General features: G+C 30.5%; 1 protein-coding gene across 9 annotated transcripts in view; it reads left to right on the top strand.

Moving 5' to 3' along the window:
* The window catches only part of LOC143047997 (uncharacterized), a 184,530-nt gene extending 159,889 nt beyond the window's left edge, over positions 1 to 24,641 (top strand). For all 9 annotated transcript variants that reach the window (XM_076221399.1, XM_076221400.1, XM_076221402.1 and 6 more), the window contains 12 exons: positions 2,098 to 2,209; positions 3,403 to 3,467; positions 4,853 to 5,044; positions 7,109 to 7,184; positions 7,609 to 7,686; positions 9,858 to 9,927; positions 14,021 to 14,191; positions 16,974 to 17,140; positions 17,353 to 17,514; positions 17,838 to 17,947; positions 19,783 to 20,117; positions 20,575 to 24,641. In XM_076221399.1, the coding sequence (XP_076077514.1) occupies positions 2,098 to 2,209; positions 3,403 to 3,467; positions 4,853 to 5,044; positions 7,109 to 7,184; positions 7,609 to 7,686; positions 9,858 to 9,927; positions 14,021 to 14,191; positions 16,974 to 17,140; positions 17,353 to 17,514; positions 17,838 to 17,947; positions 19,783 to 20,117; positions 20,575 to 23,489 (4,453 nt within the window). In that variant the 3' untranslated portion in view covers positions 23,490 to 24,641. The remainder of the gene's footprint in view (positions 1 to 2,097; positions 2,210 to 3,402; positions 3,468 to 4,852; positions 5,045 to 7,108; positions 7,185 to 7,608; positions 7,687 to 9,857; positions 9,928 to 14,020; positions 14,192 to 16,973; positions 17,141 to 17,352; positions 17,515 to 17,837; positions 17,948 to 19,782; positions 20,118 to 20,574) is intronic.
* Positions 24,642 to 26,405: the final 1,764 nt, after the last annotated feature.

Below are 26,405 nucleotides of genomic sequence, written 5' to 3'. Positions count from 1 at the left end.
CCAGCAAAAAAAAGATGTTTTATACTATGTAAATGAATCATTTAATAAGTGCAAATTTTTTTTGGTTCTTCCTCTACTCAAACTGACTGCTAGGAAATTAAATACACATACTAAAGATGCAGTTCAGACCTATTCAGTCTGACAAAAGCATTCTTTATCATTTAACAATTAAAATACAGACATCACAGAAACATGCAATAGAGTTTTTTAAAGTAAACTCTCCCTGTACTGTAACTTAATATATACCTATTTCTTTTAATTATTTAGTTGTCTCATAAAGGGGTGACATATGCACCTAAGAATGTAAAAACATTGTGATCGTACCATATTAAAACCAAAAATAGTTTTCAGTTGAACAGCGCCTTTCTACATTTTTACATCTTACACCTTGAATAATCAGGCCTTTCAGCACTAAACTTGTTAAAAAAAAACTGAATTACTCATAGTAAAAGAATGTATTTTTTTAAGACTCTCTTCCAGTGCTGCTTACTGCCCTTGAACCAGGTTTTCATGTTGTAAGATGCTTATACTGATTTTATCCTGGCAATTGAATTATCAGTTGCTGATTCTACTACAAGTCAGAATTATTGTTGACACAAACAATACAATCTGGTATATACTAACATGCAGAGCTCTAACTGGTATCTTACAATATTGACCTTATTTTTTTAATCTTTTATAAGAAGGTTAAACAAATATGAGATTTAAAACCAGAAATAGATTAATTTTTCTAATTATAAAATTAAAGTGAGGATAATTACCAGATTTGATTTCAGATAGCCGTCATTCTGGAACCAAAACGATTTGTGCCTTTGAAGTGCATTTTATTCTTTAAAAAAATATTGTGATAATGGCTTAATTAGGGTCATCTTCTTTCTCGTTTACCTGCTAGGAAAAATCTACGTTTACCTGCTAGGAAAAATCTACGCTGGCTATCTTGTCTTTTGATTTTTTTAAAATCTTTCTGTGTAACCTTGTAATGGTGTTACTCATTTAAAACAAGTAAAATTTGTAACAGCTGTTTCATACCTTATAGTGAGATTATTTTTTTTTTCTGTCATTGAAAATATATTCATTTAATTTTTCTAAGTATATTATTCCATTAAAATTGTCTAGATATTTGGCCTAAATTTTTGACTAATAACAAAAGAATTACATTGTTTACATAACATGCTTTTAAAGTGATTATCCATTCAAAAATATTTTTCTAACAGAGTGGGGAACGTCTTATGAATGAAATTCACAGCAATTGTAGGATTACTCCTACTCAATTGTAAAAGAATTTAATGAATGAAATTTACTAAAGTAAGAAACAAACATGGGTCAACATTCTCGTTTGTTTTAGAATCGTTAGAAGTACAAGATTTCACTCCATCAAATTGATCAGTCATTCCAAGTGACATTCATGTTTTGCTCATGTGGTTTGCTATGTTATAAATATCCTAGACCACATAATGCATCAATACAAATATCAAGGTTTCCTAGTTCATTGAGAATCACATTAGGAATCAAAATGCACCTTTTCCTGTTTTAGTAGTGTGCTGAAAGTTCTTTGATGTTTTTTTTTTATTTTTCAAAAAACAAAAGAAATTTATGAAATACATGTATATTTCAACAGCATATCTAGTGAGTGATCTGAGCTTATACTCCTAGTTAATAAAATGAGCGTTATATATTTTAACAGTATCTTTTCCCTAAAAGTAAATGAATTGTTTTAAAATTGATCAATTTTCTTAGATTGCATTTGGAGCCTTTTATACTTGTGATAATGCAGGGCTTTCAAAAAATATCTGAGGTAGCAGACATTATTTTTCTTATCCTGATTTTATTTCCTTTAGAAGTAACAAAAGGCTATCATGGTCAACATAATTTGTGATTATGACAAGCAAGAATCTGGGATAATGTTTATAAAGCACCTTTGATAAAGGAAACTAAACACTAAGAATAATGTATACTAAACACATGGAACATTAGGGCAACTAAACACAACACTGTAACATTTGCAATGCTGTGATAGACAATTGATAATGTTCATATTAATGCTGACATTTATCAAAATGTAATTTTGTAATTTATAAACTCTTATTTTTTTTTCAGGGCTGGTGCAAGCATGGGAAAAAAAGAAACAGATTTGGCGAGTCCTGCATCCAGACTGCCAAATCAAGAAAATCGTCAGTTTGTAATGGAAGGTCAAGTTCAGTTCGCTACAGTAAGTTCACAATAAAGTTTGTAAATAAATTTGATGTTAAACAATAGCTGGCATAAAATCTAAATCGAAAAGAAGTGACTGAATACCTACAAGACTACCAAAGATTATATGACCTTAAAGTGTTATAATGTCACAATACAAACATGACAGGATCGTAAGTTCAAATACCAACTCAAAAAGTTTTATTACAGGAATTCATCTTCATTACGACAAACCAGATAAAACAATATGTCACAAACATTTTATTGTCATTTGCATAGTAAAACAAAGAACAAGTTGTGAAACACACCTTGAAACAAAAAAATAAAAACCAAACTCCTAGGTTGAAAACCACAGGTACGCCTAAAAATATGTCCATAATTTATCTTCTGTGATATGTATCACGAAAAGATGTGTTAATTATCTTAAAGCAGTCATATCAGTTCTAATCTTTAGAAAAAATGTTTATAAATGAATGCCTCTGAATAAAGGACTCGGCTTTTGACCTAATTAACCATGATTTATGGGTGTCCGATGATTCCCGAACTTTTGTCCAATTGGCCATTTCGATAGTAATCCCAACAAACCGACAGAGTTAAGATTACAATATTATAATTCTGTGCTTATACGGATGACGTGAGACGCATATATTTTCCTGAATGGTTCATTGTGCTACATACATCATTTCCAGTGATTGATTTTCATATTTGTTGTTTTTTTACTTGTTTTTGTTTAAATTGCAGATTATGGGAATTAAAGTTGAATGATCATTTTTAACGATAGATAAATCATAGACGATTTGGTATCAAATGATTTTGTAATAATGTCAAATAACAAATAGATTATTCACATGGGATTTCTAAAATGGCATTCTTATCAACAAAGGTCAAAATTGTGTTAATCATTTTAGTCTTTAAATGATTATCAAAAGAAAGAACACTCAGATAGATGAGATAAAAAAAAAAATCTGCTTTATTTGCGAAATATGAATGAAGAAAAAAATGTATTTTTTGGGGATCTCATCATATCTTGTTGGTGAAAAATTTAGAGGATTTACTGATGGTATGGGCTTTGTTCATTGTTGAAGGTCATATAGTGACCTAAAGTTGTTAATTACTGTGTCATTTAGTCTTCTGTGAAGAGTTGTCCCATTGGCAATCATACCATATCTTCCTTCTTTTATATTATTTATTTAGAATGTTATGATTTTTCAGGGTGTACAGATACAAGATAGATATATGTTCCTATTCAATGACCTTTTACTGGTAGCTAAACAAAAGTGAGTATCAGCATCTTGATATTTTTACAAACATGTTGCAAAATGGAAACCAGACAAAATAAGATACCCATATAGATATGAATATGTCACAATGGCATCATCCAAGGTGATCAAACATCCATAAACAAGGCAAGATCTAAAAAATCCCATGTCAAAACAAGTTGTGAATTTATTCATGTCTTCAGAATCTTATTAAATGCATTCTTGGAAATAATTTTAACATGAACCTCTAGATAGTGCCATGATATTTCCTAAATATTATGCTGTAAGGTTATTTTCAGTTAGGTGTATGAACAATTGGAATGATGGAATTTGCTTTCCAATTCAGCAAATAGGACAAAGGTCAAACATCAACTCCAAATTCTGAATGGAAAAAAATCATAAGATATCATCTTTCATGATGTTAATTATTATGCAGCAACAAATTGAACTATTTTGGTTTTACGTCTGCCACAAAACTTAAGTTTGATTAATGTCACTCCTACAAAGGTCAACCACATTACAAAAACTTACTTGCCTTTATCCATCAAATTCATTTTGAATAAAGAACATATTGTTTCTACGGTTCAATCTGTAAATGTTAAGAGACCATTGCCAATATGTTATATTTGATACTTAATATGAAGCACCCCACAATTTAACAGACCAAGGTAAACATAAACACTATATACAAATGAAACTATCCATTTTTAAAAAACTGTGGAAAAAATGTTTAATGGATAGTAAAGTACTTGTCTTGAAATAATATCTAAACAAATAAATTGGTTAACTTATGAAAGTTTGACCTGTAGAGATAGATGACTGTACCCGTGCCTGCCTCTATTATCAACGTACCCTCTGTTTTGTCAATATTATTGATGATAACTTATCTTATAGATAAATCTCACAATATTATCATACTCACTTTCTGTTTTGATGTTAACTGTGTTCTCCTAATAATGGCAGATACCATATATATGACATGTCAGAGTCTTATTCCAGGCATTTGTATATGGGTGTGTTGACTCCTTTGGCAACCTAAATACCTTTATACTGTTTTAAGTCACAAGAACATTAACTGTATGGAAGGTGAATGATACAAACTACAGTATAGATTCTCTACAATTATGACAAGTCTTCCAAATTTTTTAAGATTCTCTGCGTACCTATTTTCTGGCATTCTCATCTGTCAGATTAAAGACCATCCCATGGTCAATGAAAAAAACCCATACAAAATGAACCCAACACATCATCTTCTTTTTATTCAACTGACCAAATCACACACTTAAAGTTTACCTTGTACCCAAAACAAAATTCAGAAAACCTTGATACATTCTGAACTATATCCAATATTTTTTTGAAATTTTGAAGTTTTCCAATTTACTGTTTTTTTTTCTGATTTTTAGAACATCAACAACATTCAAGTTGAAGCAGAGAGTAAGAGTCTGTGAAATCTGGTTATCTGAATGCATAAATGATGTTACAGAATTGACGAGGTCCACAGAGCTGTCGTTTGTTATGGGATGGCCATTGTGTAATTGTGTTGCCACATTCAAAACACTTGATCTGAAACAGCAATGGCTGACTAAACTAACTGAGTAAGTTTGTTATACATAGTTTATTTTGATCTTTGTACATATGATTACCAGATGCCAAGAGAGGTGTTCCCTGCAAACTTGTGCATATTTATTAAATTTATTTTAGGGGGTAGCTGTAATTCAGAAAAATAGGAAAAAGACTGAGTTGAATAGTTTTGTGTAATCATTGTATGTAACTTTGGTTGCTTTATAAAACAAAAACAAAAATGTTTTCAATATGGAAGCATAAAAAGGAAGAGGAAATAAGAAAGAAAAATAACAAGTTCAAAAATATCTTCATAGACCTTGCTATATCATGATTATGAATAAGAAAGACAAATTACGGACACAAACAAACAAGGAAATACAGATTCAGAACATGTAATAATGAATCATAGTTCCTCAATATGCTTCGCAATGTCAAAATCTGGACTTAATTTGGTAACAAAACATTTAAACCTTAATAAATGTCAACCACCAGATCTTCTGTAAGGAGCAAAAACAATAATGAGGAGAAATAAATGTCCAGGATTGAAATCTATTTTGTTTGTTGGGTGAATTACAAGTTTGAACTTTTTTTGGCACTACTTAACTTATTTTTATTTTGTTAAAAACATCCGGGAGTCTAGATTTTTTATTTCAAACGAAAACAAAAAATAATCTCAACCTATAAACTTATGGAAAAAAATATTTCGAGACTTCTTTTTAATCCTTGTCTATAAATTTCAAGATTTTTTAAACTTTTTTTGAAAATTTGTAAAGAGTAAGAAGTCATTTTAATTGAGATTGTTTTTCTTCTCTGTAATTGCAAATAAGATGTATTTTGCTTGGGAAAGTTGATTTCTGTAAATGTATAAAAAACTGTGGATTCATTAATATTCATTGGATACCAATTTTTGTTGATTTTGTGGGTACAGTGGAACCTTGTATTAAAATGTTCAACGAAAAACAGATTTTCTTATGAAAAGTATGCAAATATTGCCGACACCATGAATTTTGATATCCATGAATGTGTTAAGTTTTCCTAAATCCACGAAAAAATTGGTACCCCGAAAATAAATGAATCTACAGTAAGATTTTTTTTTTTTGTTCAGTTGGCAAATAAGAACTATCTTAGAGTGGGGATAAAGAGGGTAAACTGTCACTGACCAAAAAATAAAAATTAACCTAAAAGGATTGGCCACACTACTTTCACCACAAGTTTAAAAACTTTACATATTTACACCAGACTTTTCCATGAACCCTTGAATCACACTAGTTCAGTTAATATATCAAAATCTGCTGAGCACTCCACAGGTTCAGTAAGAGTACTAACTTTTATCTTTTAACAAACCATCTGTCTCTTGGTCCTGTTTACATGTTGATTAAATGCAAATCTTAATGATATGGAGATGTACTTTATGTAATTTATGCATTTCTGATATTAAAACATCTATAAAGATTTTTCTCAACAGGTGTTCTGCATTTCAGATAAAAGTAACTCACCTGACCCCAAGTTTCCGAAACAGGTGTAATGCATGACAGATAAAAATAGCATACCTGACCAGTCTCAGTTGCTTACATAATTTTAGGCAGTTGTCAGATATGAACTTCCAAAGTACAAATGGAAATATTTCCCTTTGAACCTTCTTCTCTATTGACGGAAAAGGCACAGACATAAATGAAAATGGGGGAGGATAGAAAATAAAGTCTGGCCTAACATTGTTCATGGTTAAAATTCCTTAATATTACATTAGTTTTAGTGCAGTTTGTTACAATAGTACACAGTAGGCCATTAAACATACCCAGGCAAGCATTTCTGCATGACTCCTTGGGGCCTCTTGGTTTGCAGAACTAAATATAAGTACAAACAAATAGCTATGATGGATAATTAACATCCTGTGATATGTTTTTATAAATGATGATATTGTATACTTGTTTGTTTAAAATAATGAAAAGTGACAATCTTTTCTTCTGACATAAAACATTAATAAATAAAAGATAGATTGATGTGTTGTTTTTACAAAAATGCATTTTTTTCTCCCTGAAATGTGTGAAGTGGTCTCTCTAATAAAGATTGATATGTTTGAATTTTTATTCTTTTAGACAAATTGAAAATGAAAGATTGAAAGAACAACCAAGGGTGATCAAGTTAAAAGTTGTCAGTAGAGAAATAAGTGAGGTGAGTTAATTACCTGTACAGGTGAAAAACATCACACACAAATTAGCAATTAAGGTAGTTATGCACCTTTGAAGATTGACATATGTTAACTTAATTAATGCTAATTAGCCAGATATTTAAGAATATGTGTATTGTTTTGCACTTTTAAAAATATATTAAAGTAAAATATTGTTAATTTTACATGATTATGATTTGGATTCAAACATGTGGATAAGAGAGAGAATATTTCAGTTGGAATAATTTGTCAGCAATGCGTAGTCTTTGGAACAGGAAGGTAAAAGTAAGTGTAGAATATCTTCATTGGTTAAAATATGTGGTACTTCCAAATACCACAAAGATATCATGAAGGACTTAATATTCATATTTTCATATTAATTTTATTTGATGTAATCATTGTATTTTAAAAGTTGTTTTCTTATTTTAGCCTTGCATGGTTGACGTAGATACTAATATGGATGCTCAAAAAGTCCTTAAGGAATGTATGGCCCATTCCCATTTATCTGTAAGTAGACCATATTGGCAATCATTTTCCTCACTTTAAAATTTTAATGTTTTGTAACACACAACTTTCAAGCAAATATAGTAACATATATTCCTTGAGCGGGTACAATATAAAATATGTAACTTATGTTAGTTTCGTGATCAGATATTGAAAACTATTGGACAAGAAGGTTAAGACTATTTCAGTCCACTGACCCATTATGTATGCTTTGGTTATATCAAGTTTCACTGATATATTGACCAGGTTGTGAGATTTTCTGGCTGTTTGTCAAAATTTACATAAATTTTCATCAAAATATGACCTATAATGTTAGCAGCTATTTATGTATACAAACAAACATTGAATTTATCTGTGTATTGCCTTAAATATCCGTGATGGCCATCACAATTGTTAGTGATCAATTATTATTGAGGCCCTGTGGGTTTGTAACTGTCAAATGTTTCACAGATTACATTGAAGACAAGATGTGTATGCTGTGTTAAATTTTAAATCGCAATTTATACAATTTTATATGATTTGAATATGGATGAAATGTACAAATTTGAAATATTTTAGTAATTTTTCCCCCCTCAAATCCCCTATATAAATAGTTGCTGCATTTAACATAAATATATATTAGAAATCTACTTGGATAGATATTGAAATCAGATGGCAAAGATAACGATTAATGATAATGGACAGATACAAAAATAGTACTGTATTGTTATCTGTTAAAATTTAGTTTTCTTGACGAGTGTCCCGTAATTTGCTATTCTAAATAGAAACAAATTTTGTTTTTGGTCTCTTCTTGGAATGGGAAATTTATGTGATTTCAGAATTTAGGTATTTAATTTCTATTGGATGTCATTCAATGATTGAGAAAATTCTATATGGCACAAGTTTTTTCATCATGTAAATAATGATTGATTGGTTGTTGTTTGTACAATGTCCAGTGGCAACTATTTCATACTTTTTCATTATGATGTAAATGATGAATGCTAAAATCAAATTATATGAAAAGTGTACACTTGTACACTTAAATAAGGTCCTATTTCCTTTTTTCTTCCTTTAGCATTCAGCAAAATGTCCTGTACATTTTAATATGTTTTAAGAATAACTTCTGACACTTCATGGTTAATACAATACAAAAAATACCTTCATTGCTGGTGAAAAATTTATAACCAACTTTGTGGTCTTATTTGTACGAAGTACCTGAGAAATACGATGTTGACCTCATATATTTTCTACATTTATTTTTACGAGTATGAATCTGACTAGTATATGTCAAGTTAAGACAGCTAAGAATTTTATCCTTCTCCACTAAATCTATATGACAAAGACTCAGTCAATCTGTAACACCTGAATTGAGGACAGTTACTTTGTGACTTCAGACATCGTAAGATAAAAGTCAAATTTGATTATTTGTGCAGAAACTGTTATCAATATGGTACAGGTACACAACCTTCTAATCTGGACGTTGATGACCAATTACGGGATAATGAATTCGATTACATCATGGTTATATGTACAAGTATCATCTCAGAGTGATAAACTATTTATCTCGACGTCAGATTTATAATTTGCCCTATCGTTTAACGTAATTAAAAATACTGTTATCAGTTATAAAGAGAAATCAAATTTACAACCGTTGCCAAAATTTGGATATATTTTTTAATGTTTACAACTCTTGGGCAAATTGTGTTCAGGCTATAATGCAGTTAGTTTGTCTTTGTGACTCAAGCTAAGAATGCGCACCTGTAAACGGATATAAGAAAACTTGTGTTTTATATCATAAGGAAACTAGGATTAAAGGAAATGTTAATCGCAGTGAAATATCTGTAAAAATTGTGAACAGGAACTTTTTTGAAAAATTGAAAGTTATTATCTGTCTGTTTATGTGTCACTGGGAGTAAAAAAACACCGATCTATTCTTAGCCGCTGAACACAATCCTATATCATTATTTTCAGAAAAGAAAGTATGTGACGTTTTATCATATTCAATGTTGATATCTTTCATTACATCGAATTACACAATTTCTTCTGAATACGAACTATTGTGTATAACTTACAAATCCTCAAATTTCACCATTCCTGTGTGTATTCATGGGTCAGTGATGCATAGACGAGGTAAATATGTAGTGAACGGAGAACCAGATGGACTATGTTTAACATGTTGTTTTTGCTCCCCACAGGATTCCGATCCCAAGGATTACCAGATGTGGGTGAGATATGGTAAAGAAGACAGTCCCTATCCACTTATTGGTGAGTAAGACAGTCCCTATCTTCATGGGGGTATAATATTGTTTTAGGTTGGGTTATATGGTAGGTATATTTAATGTCAATATAAAATATAACACTTTCACTTTTAACCACTGACAACGTTATTTCCTCCTGCTGAAACTAATACTTTCTGTTTTAAGGGTTCAAGGTGTGATTACAAATAACTTAGCTTTGATTAGGTTACAAAAAATTACCACAGGATTGAAATACATCCCCACCAAATAGTGACAAACTTTTATTTTTGGAAACCCAGTGTTTTATTATAGTACCTTCGTAATTTTTCAATCTTTTCCAAGTATTTGAAAGGATGCATATTTGTTTGTTCAAAGCAAGCATTATCCAGTAATCATTTCCTTTCCTTTTGAACTTTTGTTATGATAAGGGATCTCAAAAGTCGAAAGCCTTTACTCGCACTCGATTCTGGAATTATAAGTTCTAAAAAAAGTTTGAAAGGTTTAAAAACAGTTTCGTTAGGAAAAGGCACATGCTGTTATTCCTTGAAATGCAAAATAAAGCAAAGGTATAGATAAGTACCATGTGACTTCCTCTTTGAATCTTTCACTGTGTTCTTGATTGTTAGTGAGACAATTTTATATGGTTCAATGGCTAGAATAAAATTAACGGTACCAATTTTCTTGCACCAGATGCGCATTTCGACAATACATGTCTCTTCAGTGATGCTTGTGGCCAAAATATTAGAAAGTTTGTGTTCTCTATTAGTGAGACAATTTTAGATGGTTCAGTGGCTAGAAAGTTTGTATTCTCTATTAGTGAGACAATTTTAGATGGTTCAATGGCTAGAAAGTTTGTGTTCTCTATTAGTGAGACAATTTTAGATGTATCAATGGCTAGAAAGTTTGTGTTCTCTGTTAGTGAGACAATTTTAGATGGTTCAATGGCTAGAAAGTTTGTATTCTCTATTAGTGAGACAATTTTAGATGGTTCAATGGCTAGAAAGTTTGTGTTTTCTATTAGTGAGACAATTTTAGATGGTTCAATGGCTAGAAAGTTTGTGTTCTCTATTAGTGAGACAATTTTAGATGGTTCAATGGCTAGAAAGTTTGTGTTTTCTATTAGTGAGACAATTTTAGATGGTTCAATGGCTAGAAAGTTTGTGTTCTCTATTAGTGAGACAATTTTAGATGTATCAATTGCCAGAAAGTTTGTATCAATACTGTATCAGTTATAATAAACATTGACTCTTTGATTTATTTAATGTCTATCAATCATGTTTATTCATACTTCATTGTCATAGAATTCTTTATTCTTAAAAATGAATGTGTATTTGGTCACATTGAAGTAGTTGACACATGTCCTTCACTTCTAAGGCTTTATTGTCATTTCAAGGATTCCATTTTATTTGGGATAATAAGCGTAAATAAAAGAAAATCTGTCAGCAATATTTTATACATTCTAGTAAAACTTTACAGTTCATTTTAACATAACAAAGCTTGTTCATGCGGATAAATTTGATGGTCAGTTGAAGAATTGAAATTGTTATACCTTGAATTATGTGTATCTTCTTGAAATAAACTATACATTGTAAATAGAGTGAAAGTTTGATCAGGTGCTTGAGAAATGAAAAACTGGACACTCGACATGTTTACAAATGTCAGGAAATTAAAAGTTTCAAATTTTGTGCCTGTCAGTAGTCTTTCTATTTGTAACTATAAACAATTTCTAGGTTTGATGTCCTGTAATTTTCAAAAGCGTTGTCTATGGTTTGATGTCCTGTAATTTTCAAAAGCGTTGTCTATGGTTTGATGTCCTGTCATACACAGAGTGTTGTTGTTATGATAGTATCATTGTATTGTTAAAGGTCCAAAAGTTTTAGCTACAAGCATATAGAAGTGTTTTAGGATTAAGGGTCGTCTTTATATATTTATACTTTTTTGGCAATCGGACAATTGAAAGACAATACTTTAAACATATATATATATATACGATAGTATAGAAGAACATGGATTTTTCAGTGCACAATACGAATAAAACTTAAGCATAAGAATAACATGAAATAATTTTTAAAGATTTTTCAATATTTACACAACTTATAGTGAAGGTGCAACAGAACATAATGTGTTTGATCACTTAGGGGATATTGCAAAATATTTTGTCAAACTAATTTTTGTTCATTGAAAAAAAACATTTACAAAAAAACTTGTTTGTTTGAACACTCCTTGCCGATTATTTATCTTATAAACCAATAACAGACAAAGGCTAATGTCCATCTTAGTCCTAGACAACTTAGAAAGAGAATTTTATCTTTGTTGTGAATTGTAAATGATTTTAGAGCCTTATCTGTGGTTTCATTAAAGTAAGACTGTTACTCAGTATTTTGGTATGAGTGAAATTAATTAGATACTTGTCCTTTTACCTGATTGCTGTACAAAAGGTATGAAATCATCTGTATAAATCAAATATACCTGTGAAATAGGTCGCATTTATTTGAAATCACCTTGATAAATGGCTGAAATTTACTATTTAATATTTGGATAATGACAGTTTAGGGCTTGACTTTGTTATTTATTGAGGATTGAAAATATAAAGTGGCAAGCTATTTTTCTTAGTTAAGAAATTTGTAAATAAGAATTAAATGGCATTCATCATAAATATGAAAACAACATTTTGTTGATGTAGCAGATAATATCTGTTATTTAAAAGGAATTTATGCTAAACCATGTATATGACCTTAATGGATTTAAGTTTATTCCCTCATAAAATATCGGTATGATTTCAAGAATTTTGTTTGTGGGGCATATATCTGAAAATTTAAAGAATACAAGTAGTCTTTGACTAATTTCTGTTTATGGTCCATCTATTCCTATTTCAAGCAATTTTATTTGAAATTATAACTCATGTGCAACTTGGGTCCTTTCCAAATGAAAGCTAAAACTTAGATAAATCCTTCCCAGCAAGTTTATGTTTCATATGAACTAATTGTTTACAAACAAAATTGGACCCTGTGGCCATCAGAACCAACCTCAACTATTTCAGGAAGGTTTGTACATATTTGGTTTAGGTTATCAAACCAGGTGTATTCCATCAAGTGGGTTCTCATTATATCTTAAAACATTAATTTTAGTTTATTTATGGATCTTAATTAATGATATACGAATAATTGTGGTCTACTTTTTAAAGAATGAAAAAATACTCCTTAATACAATTTATGCAAATGAGTTGTAGGAAGAAATTCTGATGTGAAGCCAATTAGTACTAAATAACCTGAAATTGAATATGTTTTATGCAAAATAAAATAATAATTTTGTAACAGAATACCGAAATTCTCAATATGTTGACAAACAGTCTGTAGTTTAATTGAAACTTTAGTTGACCTTATGTGGGCATTTCAACAACATTCTTTTCTAACAAAACAAAAGGAGTAACCTATTATTATTTGAAATGTCCAAAAATTCTAAGGGTGAAAAATATTTTGATAAAAACATAATAGGTTCACAAAATTGTGTAATATATAATCACTTGTTTGTTACCTGAATAGTTGGATTTGAGTGACAGGTATTTCTGTCTTTTGATTGGTTGAAATACTTTTTGCTCCACCTACATGTAAATTTCAGGTCAACACAGGTTGACAATTTTTGGTTGTAAAGTAGGTAGTTGGGTTAAATTGTGTGTAAACATCACAAGTATCTATTTACTGGGAAATATATCATATTGATTAGGAGAATTTAATCAACAGTGAAAGTTTCAAATTAAAAAGCTACCTGCAGGAAAATGGATTTTTGTGAAGTTTTAATGACATGCTAATTTTCACTTGTGACAATTCTTTGGATTTTATTTCAAATGACAATATGTTACTTTTCTTGAATGAAGGTAAGTAAAATGTCTGCCATTTAGCCTGTGGTCATCTCATATCATACATGTATAGGTTTAAATTTTCAGAAATGATAATTCATACACTAATGCATTAATAATTAGAATAAAATTTTATAGAAAAAGAAAAAAAAACTTTTGTTTTTGATTAAGAAGTTTAATAACATGTGCTATTGTAGAGATTTTTCAATTAGGAGAGAAATCAAAATTGTTTTTTTTTTTCATTTATTGTCTTATTTATTTGTAGGTCATGAATTACCATACAGTATTAAAATGAGTCAGTTGAGAGATAGTTACCAGTCAAAGAACGGAGACGTTTCCCTGCCATCAAATGGAGAAATTCTTGACCTGAATTCTGCGGGAAGCAATGTTGAATATATTCTAAAGCACAGGAAATCCACAAAAAAGACAAATTTAGGTAGATAATTTTAACTTTCACATACATGTATGAAGGGATGTGGTAGAGTTGCTGTCGTATTTGGGTTAATATTTTTTTAAACACTGTTTACCTAATTGTGCCAATAAATTTTTAAATGTGCCTTTAATTAAAACATTGTATCAATTGTAGTAAAATTCAACATAATATTCCACAACCAGTGTTCAAAGATAACAATCTATCTTGGTTAAATATTATAAAAATGCCAGTCAGGTGTGTAAAAATTGTCAAAAATTAAATGGTCATTTTATAATTTATATTGTAATCCTATTGTCTTAATTAACACCTTAACGACTTAATTTCTACAAAGTCATGAAGTAAAGTTCGACAAAAATATCTTTTAATCTTTGACTTTAATCACCGTCCTTCACAGTGTTGGGTAGTGCTACGATTTGCCTTTCTACTTCTTTTGTTTGAGTTGCTGATTTTATTATCTTTGATTAATTTTTCCAATTTAATGCCTCGGTAAATTTTAAAAGGAGAATTTTCCATAGAGAAAGTCCATAGAAAGTGAGAAATGTGATCTATCTTTTAGCACTGACGTTAATTTACGTAACATGCTTAAATCTTTGTCTTTTCTATGTTTAGACTAAATCACATTGTATTGAATTTGTCTAGATAAGTCAAAAATTAAATAGCGATAACAAGATAAGTATTTAGTTCTTTGATTTTAACAGAAAAACAAACAATATATATATATTTATGTAAAATTGGAAATATTTACTCAAAGATAATCTAAAATCTCTTTATCATATTATGTGAAAGATCATTGTTAACGCCTCTTGTCTTAAGCATGATAAAGCAGGTATGTAAACAGCAAAAATATGCTAGTTAACAACCAACAAAATTTGACTTATAATAAAAGTATCCAAGATATTGTCATCATATTTGAAGGCTTTTTGGAATAAGTGCCTAAGGGATATCAAGAAGTAATTTTTATAGTTTCAAAAATCTTATTTATATAAATTAAATTCTTAAAGCCGTTTTTTACAATTTTTAATGAAAATGGCATCAGATGGTAATTTTGCTTTCATTGCACTTATTGATAATTACCTTTCCAATAATAAAAATGTGTTAAATTATGAATTAAGTCAAAAGAGCTACATATATATTTTTTTGATGTTTTTTGTGGTCTGGCAGTTTCGTATTTTGTCTTGGCATTAAGATTTAGACCTCATTACTGATGCCAGTACATGGTTACAATTTCATATGAATGGATTCATCTAGCTTATAACACCTCCAATTACAAATGACCCTTGAATAAGAAAATAACAGAATAATTGTACTATGGACTGAAATGTTCTAATCCTAAAAATTTAGACCTTTGAAGCTGTTAATCTCCTTAAAATCTTAAAAGATTTACACACAATGGATAGATAAAGGATTATTTAAATAAAAAGCCAGGATGACATTCAGTGAAAGGAATTAGAAAGTAAATTCTGTTATTGATAAACAACTTTCAACTAATTAGTACATGTATTCTTTACACCTTTATAATATACCTGGAATAAAGTAATTAATGTCAATTGTAATTGCTATCAATTAAAATATCAAAGGAAATTAATATGCAGATATATTCATATAGCGCAACAAAAACACTGTATGACGTTAATTCTGTGAATGTTTGTACTCCCTATTGAGATCAAAAGTTTTACGTACAAAATTAAAATATTCATAATGATAAATATTAAAAGTACATGCAGTTCTATTGAAAACAAGTAAAATTTATTATATTTTCCACAAAAAATTTCTTGATTTATTTATGACAATACATAAAGATTGACAGCAAATTGAATGAAAGGTGATTTGTCAAATACATTTGTGACAAGTTGCATGTCCAAAGCATGTTATACTATGTATTATTTATTGTGCATAGATGTCAATATCTGTTTTGTCATGCTAACATAAAAATAGAACTTGATCAAGGTACATGTACATGCATATTAACCAACATGTATAAATATATGTAGCTAAGGGTTTTAAACATGCAAATTAATTATTTTTTTAAAAGATTTCGTGATTTTGATCTAATTATAAGATATTGACAAAACTATTCTAACAAAAGTCTCCAAACAAATTGCAAGTTTTTTACTTGGACGTAATTAACACTTATTTTTCTGTGAATGGATTTGCCATGGTGAGAGTTTCATTCATGACTTTGACAATGTCAGTCACATGGGGGTAAAGTTACTATAATAATGATGTAATTGACTTATTTACACAAATTATAGTTGATACCTCTTCATAGAAACTAAACATCAAAAGGGTCGTCAAATTTACCTGTAGTTACGTAGGTGTATATATACCTTAAAGGTAAAAATTGACTTCCTTAGATTGATTGATATTGGTAAACCGTACAAACCAAACACAATTAATCACCCCTTACAAGGACCAATACATAAATATGATTCACAGACATTTTACCTACCCCGTTTACTCATTTTGTGTATGATGTGTTGTGGTGCACAAGGCAGGAAATTGTTTCCTGCGTTTCGTCAATAGAGTTTGGATGATTTAAATTTTTGTGTTTTGGAATTTAAACTTTTCCAGAGAGTAACTTTTTTTGTTAAAAAAGATGAGATCGAAGTTACTTCATAAAAGCAAAAGTTTGGGTGACTTGGATTTCAGGAAATTGGGTAAGTTGTTATTGATACATAGTGTTACAGAATATGATAAAGTTATGTTTAATTTGGGATTTTAACATTGTTTGAATTATATTTTTTGGGTAAAATTGTTCTAAACTAATTATCCTATATGTTTTCAGATGAAAACTCCTCAGGAAAGAGTATGAAGAAACCAAGACGTTCACCATTTAGTATTTTTCGTCGTGGTAAAGATGACAAAAATAATAATTCTTCTCCTACTGGAAAACTGTTTGGAAGACCTATAGATGACTTGGTTATCGATGGAGGTCTACCTAAAGCTGTTATGGTAAGGAAAACTTACTGGATTATATTGAAGATTTTTTTACGGGAAAAGAAAAAGAAAAACTTAAGAAAATTTGATGTTCATTTATCTCAATCCATTACAGAAATTGATTCAAAACAAAGAAATGTATTATTTGCAGAAGGTTAAAAAAAACAATGAAGAAATTCTCAAAAAATGATTGTCAGTATTTTATATTTTCTGATTGTAATTTTTAGTGCCTGCTCAGGATAATGTACCGTGATGGTCCATACACAAAAGGAATATTAAGGAAATCAGCAAACTCTGTAAAATGTAAGGAAATCCACGACAAACTGGACGAAGGAGAAGAATGTCTAGATGATAATATTCAAACTCTAGTTGTTGGTGCAGTACTCAAGGTAAAGTCAGTTACAAATATGATAAAAATAAGGAGTTCAGTGTAAATATTTAAAAAATGTCAATAGAATCATCTAGAAAGGGAACTGTTTCGAAAGAAGAATTTATTTTTAAAAATCTAAAAATATTGAATGCACATATGAAAACTTAATTTACAACTCTGAAATAAATTCAAACATTGTGAATAAGAGCTTTTCATTAAAAATAAAACAAGTATAAGGTTGATAAGGGAGTCACTTGTATTTTAAATTTAAATAATCGGATGGTCATCTTACAATTATCAATGAAGAGAGTATTGAATTGATGAATGTATATTTTTTTTCAGGATTATTTAAGGAATCTACCTCGTTGTCTGTTATTGGAAGACCATTATAATGAATGGGTAGCCCTTAGTGAGCAGGATGACTCCTCGGCAAAAATGAACAAAGTTAAACAGTAAGTACAGCAGTACTAATGCACAAAATTGGGAAAAGGGGGAGGGACAGTTGAAGAAAATAGAAATAATTTGGCTTATAAAAAAATTGATATTTTGGAAATTGGTATAAAATTCTATTAAGTTCTGTAAAGATTGAAACTTATGGGGAAACTTTCCCCCGTTATAAAACATTTCAAAATGAGATTGGACATGCAAAATGTATAAAAACATTACTACCAGTGACCTTCAATTATATTCAAAATCTAGTTGTTGTAATTTTACATAGCGTTAGCAATTATTAAATTTATTCTGCTTCATTTAATGTTAAAAATTGTACATTTTTACAAAAAGTAAACACGAAAATTGGTGTTAAAATGGCGTGTCAATTTCAGGTATGTCAAGTTGTTGACATTTGTCAATGTCGATAAAATCATTTGACCCAACTGACCTTACCCATACCTGTTCAGCAGGTCACTAGTTTTAAATTAGGTAATTAAAGGGAGTGAATTTCAAAATTTGGTTTTAATTTAATTACGCTAAACATGGATCATTGGATAAGGGTATACTGATCAATATCATTGACGACCGCCTGGAGGACCTAGCTACTTCTGCTAACCTTAGTTTGTAGGAGTAACATAATAAATAATCAAAACCACAATCCTTAGAGCATATGAATAGTCATAAATAAATTGTTCAGCTTTAATTTAAAAGTCAGATTTGCAATATTGTAATAGTATAGAAAAAAATTTGACTTTTATTTTTTGGTAAAAAAAAAATCTTTTAACCATGTGCGACAATTTGTCATACATTTCAAAAACAAAAAATCATGAAGTTGATACATCTTTATATTTGTGTTATAAAAGGTCATGGTAAATAAATAATCATATGCAAATTAACTGTATCTTGATATTGTTTACTTGCTTTTGTTAAATCTGAATTTGAAGAAGTGATCTTTTTATAAGATTCATAATAAATACACAGAATAATGCTGAGACCTTCCAAATGTCACCAATGTTAAAAGCTACACCCTTATTTTATTTCAAAAAGTGTCATTTATGTAGAAATGTTTGAAAACTTTAAAGTTAATTTGAAAAATTTCATACCTAACAAACTTAATTTTATTGTTGCCATTTAAGTAAGTTTAAAAGGCAATAGTTTTAAAATGACGTTCAAAAGAAGATAAATACCAAAATTATCAAATAATACAAGTTTTTAAATCCTCCCTTTTACTTCGGGTATAGTAGAAAATTAAAGATAATTATATAGGTAACATTACAGTACATTACAAGATTTTAAATAAACTTTACATTAAAACTCTCATAAACAAAATAAGACGAAAAATGTTTTTTTGCTTTTTAAAAGTTTGCCCTCAGCTATTACTTTTGACAAATGGATATTTTTTGTTATCATAAAAATCTATCCTTTTATGTAAACAAAGTGACAAAAGATTTGATCAACAGGATCTATAAATGTTACTTGATCTCAAAAGGAGGATTGTAATTATCAAATAATTACCTGTAATTATAGCAAAGGTGTGTCAACAACAACAAAGTCAAAAAATATAATCTCAAAGACATTTTATTCTGTAATAAAATGGATAAGCAATTTTACAACCATATAAAATAGAATTTAAAAAGAAAGACTAAGGTAATCAAAGTACAAAATCTCTACACAACAATTTTAATTAAAAGTTTTGAAAACTGAAAAAAGAATAAGTTTAATTTATGAAAAATTAGTTAAACCAAGAATTTTACTATACAGATACTTGGTAAAGCTCATGAAGTAACTTTGAATATGAATAGACTATGCTTTTTATGCATCAGGGGAAGTAACTCTATTTTAATTGTATTTTCAGATTGCTGTTCAAGTTACCACCTTCACACTTTGACCTTCTACGACATTTAATCTGTGTTTTACACCATGTTCAGGAAAAACACAGTGAAAACATGATGACCTCGTATAATTTAGCTGTGTGTATCACACCTAGTATACTATGGTCTAAGGAGCAAATCAAAGACCCAATGGCCACACAATCACCACATAAGGCAATAATGTACCTGATTGATAATTGTGGTTCCATTTTTGGCTTGGAAACGCTAAGTCTGTTCGGGGATGAACAGAAAATCAGACAAGACTCAAGTACCGATTCAGATAGCGTACACAGCTATCTTAGTACACAAGATTCTGGAAGTAAGATATTTATCTTTTATTTAAAGACTTTGCAAATGATATATTATTTATAAGATCACAGTAAAAGAAATTTCACCAAAAAAGACATAAAATTAATAATACAGTTCGAAAAAAGCTATACAACATAGTTTAGTCTTAAACAGAACAAAAAGATTACTGTCAAGGGAGATAAGTCAATACAATGAGACAGTTCTACTAAAAGAAAGACCTGCAATGTAGCCTTGAATTAAAGAAATAACCCCTGATTTAAAATGATTAGGGTAATTTAGTTTAAAGCAGCTGAACTTTAACCCTTGAAGATAGTCAACAACAAAACTAATGTGAAATTATAAAAAACAACAATGAAAGCTGTGCAATGTATTTATATGTAAGAAAAATTATTATTAATAATTGAATGCTTTAGAGTATTTTGCTGTATCGTAATAAATTTCAATAACATTATTCTTTTTGTCCACAGGTGGAATGCGTCCGGATAATTCTTCTATGGATAGCCTAGAACATGATCTATATGGAGAATTTGATTCAAGTCCAAATCTTGTCAAAAGTCATTTATCACCTTCAAATCTAAGCAGAGATTCAGGACTTACTTTAAGTGACGCTCAGTTATACGATGATGATGGTAGCATGGAGAATTTAACAGACAGAAAAAATTATAATAGGAGTATATCGCAATATATGGATCGTGATTCTGACAAATCAAAACATTCTGAAAATGTGAGTCGTAGCTATGAAACTTATGAAAATCCTAAACCTCCTCCCAGGAAACATAAAAAGCGTGAATACTCAATTGAAAAGGACCAAGTGACCAAAGGTGTTAAAAATACAATGCATCAAAGTTATAGTGCCGAAGGCTATCAAAAATACAAACGAGCCTCAGCAGAGTCTTTACAGTCGTTAGAAGATCACGATAATCATCGGGTAACTCCATATGAATTTTTACGTCAATCAGACTACGGAACATTAATCAAATCATCAAGTGGTGCTCATTTATTTCTAGATGAAAATAATAGGGAATCAAGCAATAATAACTTACGCTATGTATCAGAGATTGAAATTCAAACTCAACGCTCTCCACAAGGAGGAAATGGGAAATTGACACGACAAGCTTCAGTTACTGAAAGTAATCCTCCTATGTCACCTACATCTAGACTGTCATGTGGAAGTTCTTTTGATAGTGGAATTCCCCATTCATTATCTTGTTCTTCATTCATACAAGGACAAATGTCACATGAAAGTGATTCGCATTATTCAGAATGTAGCTCGAGTAGTGATCGATTACGACAGAGTCAGGATGATAATTCATTAAACAGTCAGTATTCTAGTGCTAGGAGGACAAGTCCCTCTAAAAAATATGTGAACTCTCTGATATCGCCACCTATCTCACCGAAAAATTCCCGTAAAGTGTTCAATTCAAACTCTAAGGAAAGTGTTTCAGTGAGGAGATCATTTCCTTTAGAACTTTCCAATCCGACTAAAGGATCTGGGTCACATAGTTACAAGGAAGCCGAAGACATTATCAAACCAAGATTTGAGCTTTCTACTTATGAATTTAATGAACACAAAGAAAACGATCATTTGTCCCCGATTTTACAAACAAAATATGGTTCTAGTGCTTCTGCAAATGATGTTCGACAGAATTTGCCTTTAAAGGCTTTCACAAAATATGGACTAGGAACATCACCGCCACCTGGTGTAGTATTGAAATTACACCAGAAACAGCAAAAACGTGATAATACACCAATGCGTGCAAGTCATGACAGTGCCATAATTTCACAAGTACGTAGAAATAGCACCGATAGCTCAGGAAGTGATCAAAAGAGGGAACATGAATTTCATCATTCAGAACTTAATATTGGAAAGTTAAGCACACCTCCATACCCTCTTGTGAAAAGTGACAGTGATAGTGATATCAATAGAACTTTATCAAACTCACCAAATCGACCAGATAGGCCTCCATCTTATGATGAGGCTTGTCAGAGAACTTTTATGCTCAAACATGGAATTCCATTAGAGATTTCTGAACAAGATAGCCAGAAACAAAAGGAAGCAAGTTTACTTGCAAAGCAATTGTATGAAGAATCCCTACGCAAATATATGGAGGAGCATTTAAATAGCCCAAGTGTTCAAAATATTGACCGCAAGGAAATTTCAAGAAAGGAGGAGGTAATTATAGAACAGGAGGAGGGTGAAAGTGATTCCTCTGAGGGAAAGGAAGAGGAAACTACATTGACGAAGAAAGACCCAAAGAAAATTTGGGAAGAATCTATGAAAGCTTATGAGCAAATCAAAAGTAGTTCACTAGATACTTCTTCAGCCAAAAAATCATTGATTCCGGATAGTAGCCTTTTATCCCCTGTTGCATTACATCGTAGTGCAAGTGACTCATCAGATAAAGCTGGAACACTAAGCAGGAGGAGTCCTACACGTGAAAAGTCTCCTCTAGCTACTGACAGGAGAATACATGAAGTGAGTCGCAATTCCTCACCAAATGCTCAGTTGAACTACTCATCTTCTAGTGTATCCAATAGCTCCTCAGATACTGTCACAGAGAGTCAACAAATTCCACCGTATCGACGTGATAGATCAGATTCAAGTCCTGTAGTTAGTCGTCACTATTTTCCCAAAGCTTCAGACAATTTTGCTCAAAATCGTAGTGCTCAAACTCAACAACGAAGCTCAACTGAACAAATTCAAAGTAGGGAATCATCAGTGGAGACTAGATACTCATACAAATCTAGAGACTTCTCACGATCTCAGGACCGTTCAAATTTATACTCTAGAGACGTGGAACAAAAAGAAACAAGTGTGATAAGAGACTCTGCAAAACCACGATTTTTCACAGGTGCTAGAGAAAGTAGTAAAAGTCAGGAACAATCTCCTAGTAAAACTGTAGGTGCTAATGTGACAACTAAAGTTGAATCTAAAAATTCAATTCAATGGAAATCAAAAAGAGAACCCATAACTACACCAAAGAGAGACTCTTCTGCAGATTTACCGTGGAGTGTTAAAAACTTGCGTTCTGTGTTTGTAAACTCAAACAGTTCCGGACAGTCATCAGTGAGTAGTTCAAGTGAATCACGACCTCCGCCTCCTCCTTACCAACCTCCTCCTCCATTTCGTCGTGACAATGCTCGAATGAGTTCCTCGAGTAATAGTAGTTGTAGTAGTTCTAATACAGACAATAGTGCAAACATTCCACAGACTAAATCATCTTTGTCACATAGACGTTTAGGTGGGCCACAAGCCCATGACAGTTTCAGTGATGATTCTGATACTTCTAGTCGTAGCTCAGGACTTCGTAAAAATTCTACTAACAATTCATCAGATCAGGAATCGTGGACATACCTTGATACGGAAGTGACGTTTGTGTAATGCCTGTGATACATGTACTTGTTATGTTCTATCATGCCATTAATATTCATAAACAATTTTGTATGTTCTTCTCGGTATACTTGTTTTGTATGAAGGAGTTAAATTTGTTAAACAAAAAACATATTAATAGTGGAAATTTTTAAAAACTAAATATATCAAAGAGATGCTTGAAAAATCACAAGTTCTTAAGGATTTTTTTTTTTAAATACAAGTTTCAGACAATAGGAAGAAGTTTTTTCTTTGGCAGGGGGTTAAATTAAAGGGAAGTAATGCAGTAATTGTTAACATACTGAGAATGTTATTGGCAATACCTCAGATTTTACCTCATATAAATGGTTGATATACTCTAAAATATTTGTATATCTATTTTATGTATAAATACAGAATAATACTCAAATTGTACATTTGTAATTTGTATATATGTATATCTGTGAAAATGTGGTATACTGTACAGTATCAATGTGTACAGTGCTCTGTTTGTAGTTTTGTACATTTTTAAGTCGAAATCTTGTAAAGTCTTCACATCTTTTCTCCCAGATGGGATTTTGACGTGTATTGTAAATAGTTGAATAAATTAATCAAATCTTGCCCAAATTGTATTTGGTAGTAATTGAGAAAGGGATGCCATATTTTAAAAGTAGTATAATTTGTAGCATTTCTTATATTCCAAGTGCCAAGTATATAAGGTGGACAAATAACGATTTATTACAATTTTATACACAGACAGTATAAAGAAAAAATTATGGCATGTTTATATTAAATTGTGAAAGTGCTATTATTTATTTATATTTTTATCACAAAACATGCACTGACTAAGAAATTTCAAAGTTGTCATGGAGATTTTTCTGAATAGCAACATTTTTATATACCCGTATTATTAATGTCCTTACTATATAATTTATACAAAGGAAATTTTTTATCGAACTTCAATAGTATTTTTATATGTTACCTATTAAGCAAATAATGGAAAATGTATTCTATTTTCTATGATTTACTATGCAATTATATAAACGATGCAATGGTTTTATATGTGATGATATTTGTTACTGTAAAGTGTGGATTTTATTTGTTACTTTTGATACACTGAACATTTTGTATCAAAATGTCATCATGAAAACCATAACTTGATCAAAATAAAAAATAATATGAAAAGATTTGATGTTTTTATGTCTGTTGAGATTACAACTGTTTTTATTTGAGTAGACAGCGGTGACAATTCTTACATATAGATAGATCAGAATAACAGCATAAAACCCATCAAAAAGTTGGAAAGTTAAAACATTCATATACAATAAATCAAATATAAAACAACAAAAAGTCAACCACAGAAGGACAAAGGAAAAAAAAGAAACCAGACTGTGTAGGGTTATTTTAACAGAAAAAAACAGCAAGCACAAAAAACTATTTAATAACTTGAAAGATTGTCAGTATGAAGTAAAGCAATCGACTAATGATGGAAAATTATATTTAGTAGTATGATACCTTCGGGCATGGTTAAAGGATTACCTATAATTATTCTCTTGCTCAAAGGAAGAAGTATAGTGGTTTACATTTGTCTTTTCCCTTGACATGGTTGTAACATTTTTCTTATGTAATACAAATCAGAACATCCAGAAATCTGCATTTCACGATGATGCGAGCATGCACATTTTTTCAGGAACTAAGAACAAGAGTTTCAAGTTCCATGTAAGCATTTTATATAGTGTGCTGAACTTTTCTCATGAGCTAGGAATTAGAGCTTCCTGACATTTGGTGTCTGGTTTCATGTAAGCATTCTGTTCTATGTGATGAGCTTCCACATTCATCACTCATAAACTAAATAAATTTAGGAGGTATCAGTAAGCAATAGCTCACATTTCAACTTGTTTCAATAACACAATTAAAGATATGAATACACAAAACATGATGTGATAATCTTATCTCCACTAGTTCTTACTCAGTGTCGGTAAAAATGGTCCTGCAACCAGTTGCCACTTGTATTTTGGAACTGCAAAAGTTCATGCTTTCCCAAAATTCGTTATGATGTCTTTACAATAAATCTGACAGGTGTACTGACAAAACATGGTCTATTTATTCATTGAAGTTGGGCATTGAACTAGCTTTCAGTAATACTAATTCTTAGAATGCCGGGTATTTTTGTCATTTCAGCTGATTTTTACACTTACAAAACATGTTTAACCCCACCACATTACTTGTGTTCTTTTCCAAAGGCAAGAGACTATAGTCTAGAAGTGGTTGGTTTATATCTGCCAAAGTTGTTTTTAGTTTATTTTCATAAAATAAGGCTGATTGCATTCTGTTTTGAATTGTTTTATATTTTGTTATCTCCAGGCCTTCTATTGGTTACCTTACACTTCTATTTATTTGTTAAAGGTCAAAGGGTGATCTGTAGTTGCTATTTTTCGTTGCTATTTGGTAGCTGTCTTATTGTCAATTATACCTCTTTCCTATTTTAGCCATGTGATTTGATAGGAATACTGCTGTGTTTTGATGTTCAACAAACTTGTAGTCTTCTGTAGAATTACTTAAGCACTAAGGAGCATCAACATTTGCATGTGTTATTATTGAAGGAACAAATGAGATCATTTTGTTCCGATAAGACTAGAAACCTGACTGAAAATGGGACATGTGTTTTCTAAATAAAAGAATGGTAAACCCATTAGACAGCACCAACAATCACTGATCAGTGATCTAGAGGTCAACATGCTTTCTAGAATAGCAAATATGAGTCCATACCATATTATAATTTTTAAATATCCATGATTCAACACATGTAAAACCTGACATCAGCACCAAATCCTGAATTGACCAAAATGTTGACGTAATTAAATCTCCACAGACCTTGCTGGAACATGTAACAAATGACTACCAACACAACCCATATTTCCTCAGTCAGTTGAGAAACAATAAATATCA

The sequence above is a fragment of the Mytilus galloprovincialis genome, chromosome 10 (assembly GCF_965363235.1).
Source record: "Mytilus galloprovincialis chromosome 10, xbMytGall1.hap1.1, whole genome shotgun sequence".
NCBI lineage: Eukaryota > Metazoa > Mollusca > Bivalvia > Mytilida > Mytilidae > Mytilus > Mytilus galloprovincialis.
Note: the sequence above shows the minus strand (reverse complement) of the source record. Positions and strands in the feature narration are given on the sequence as shown.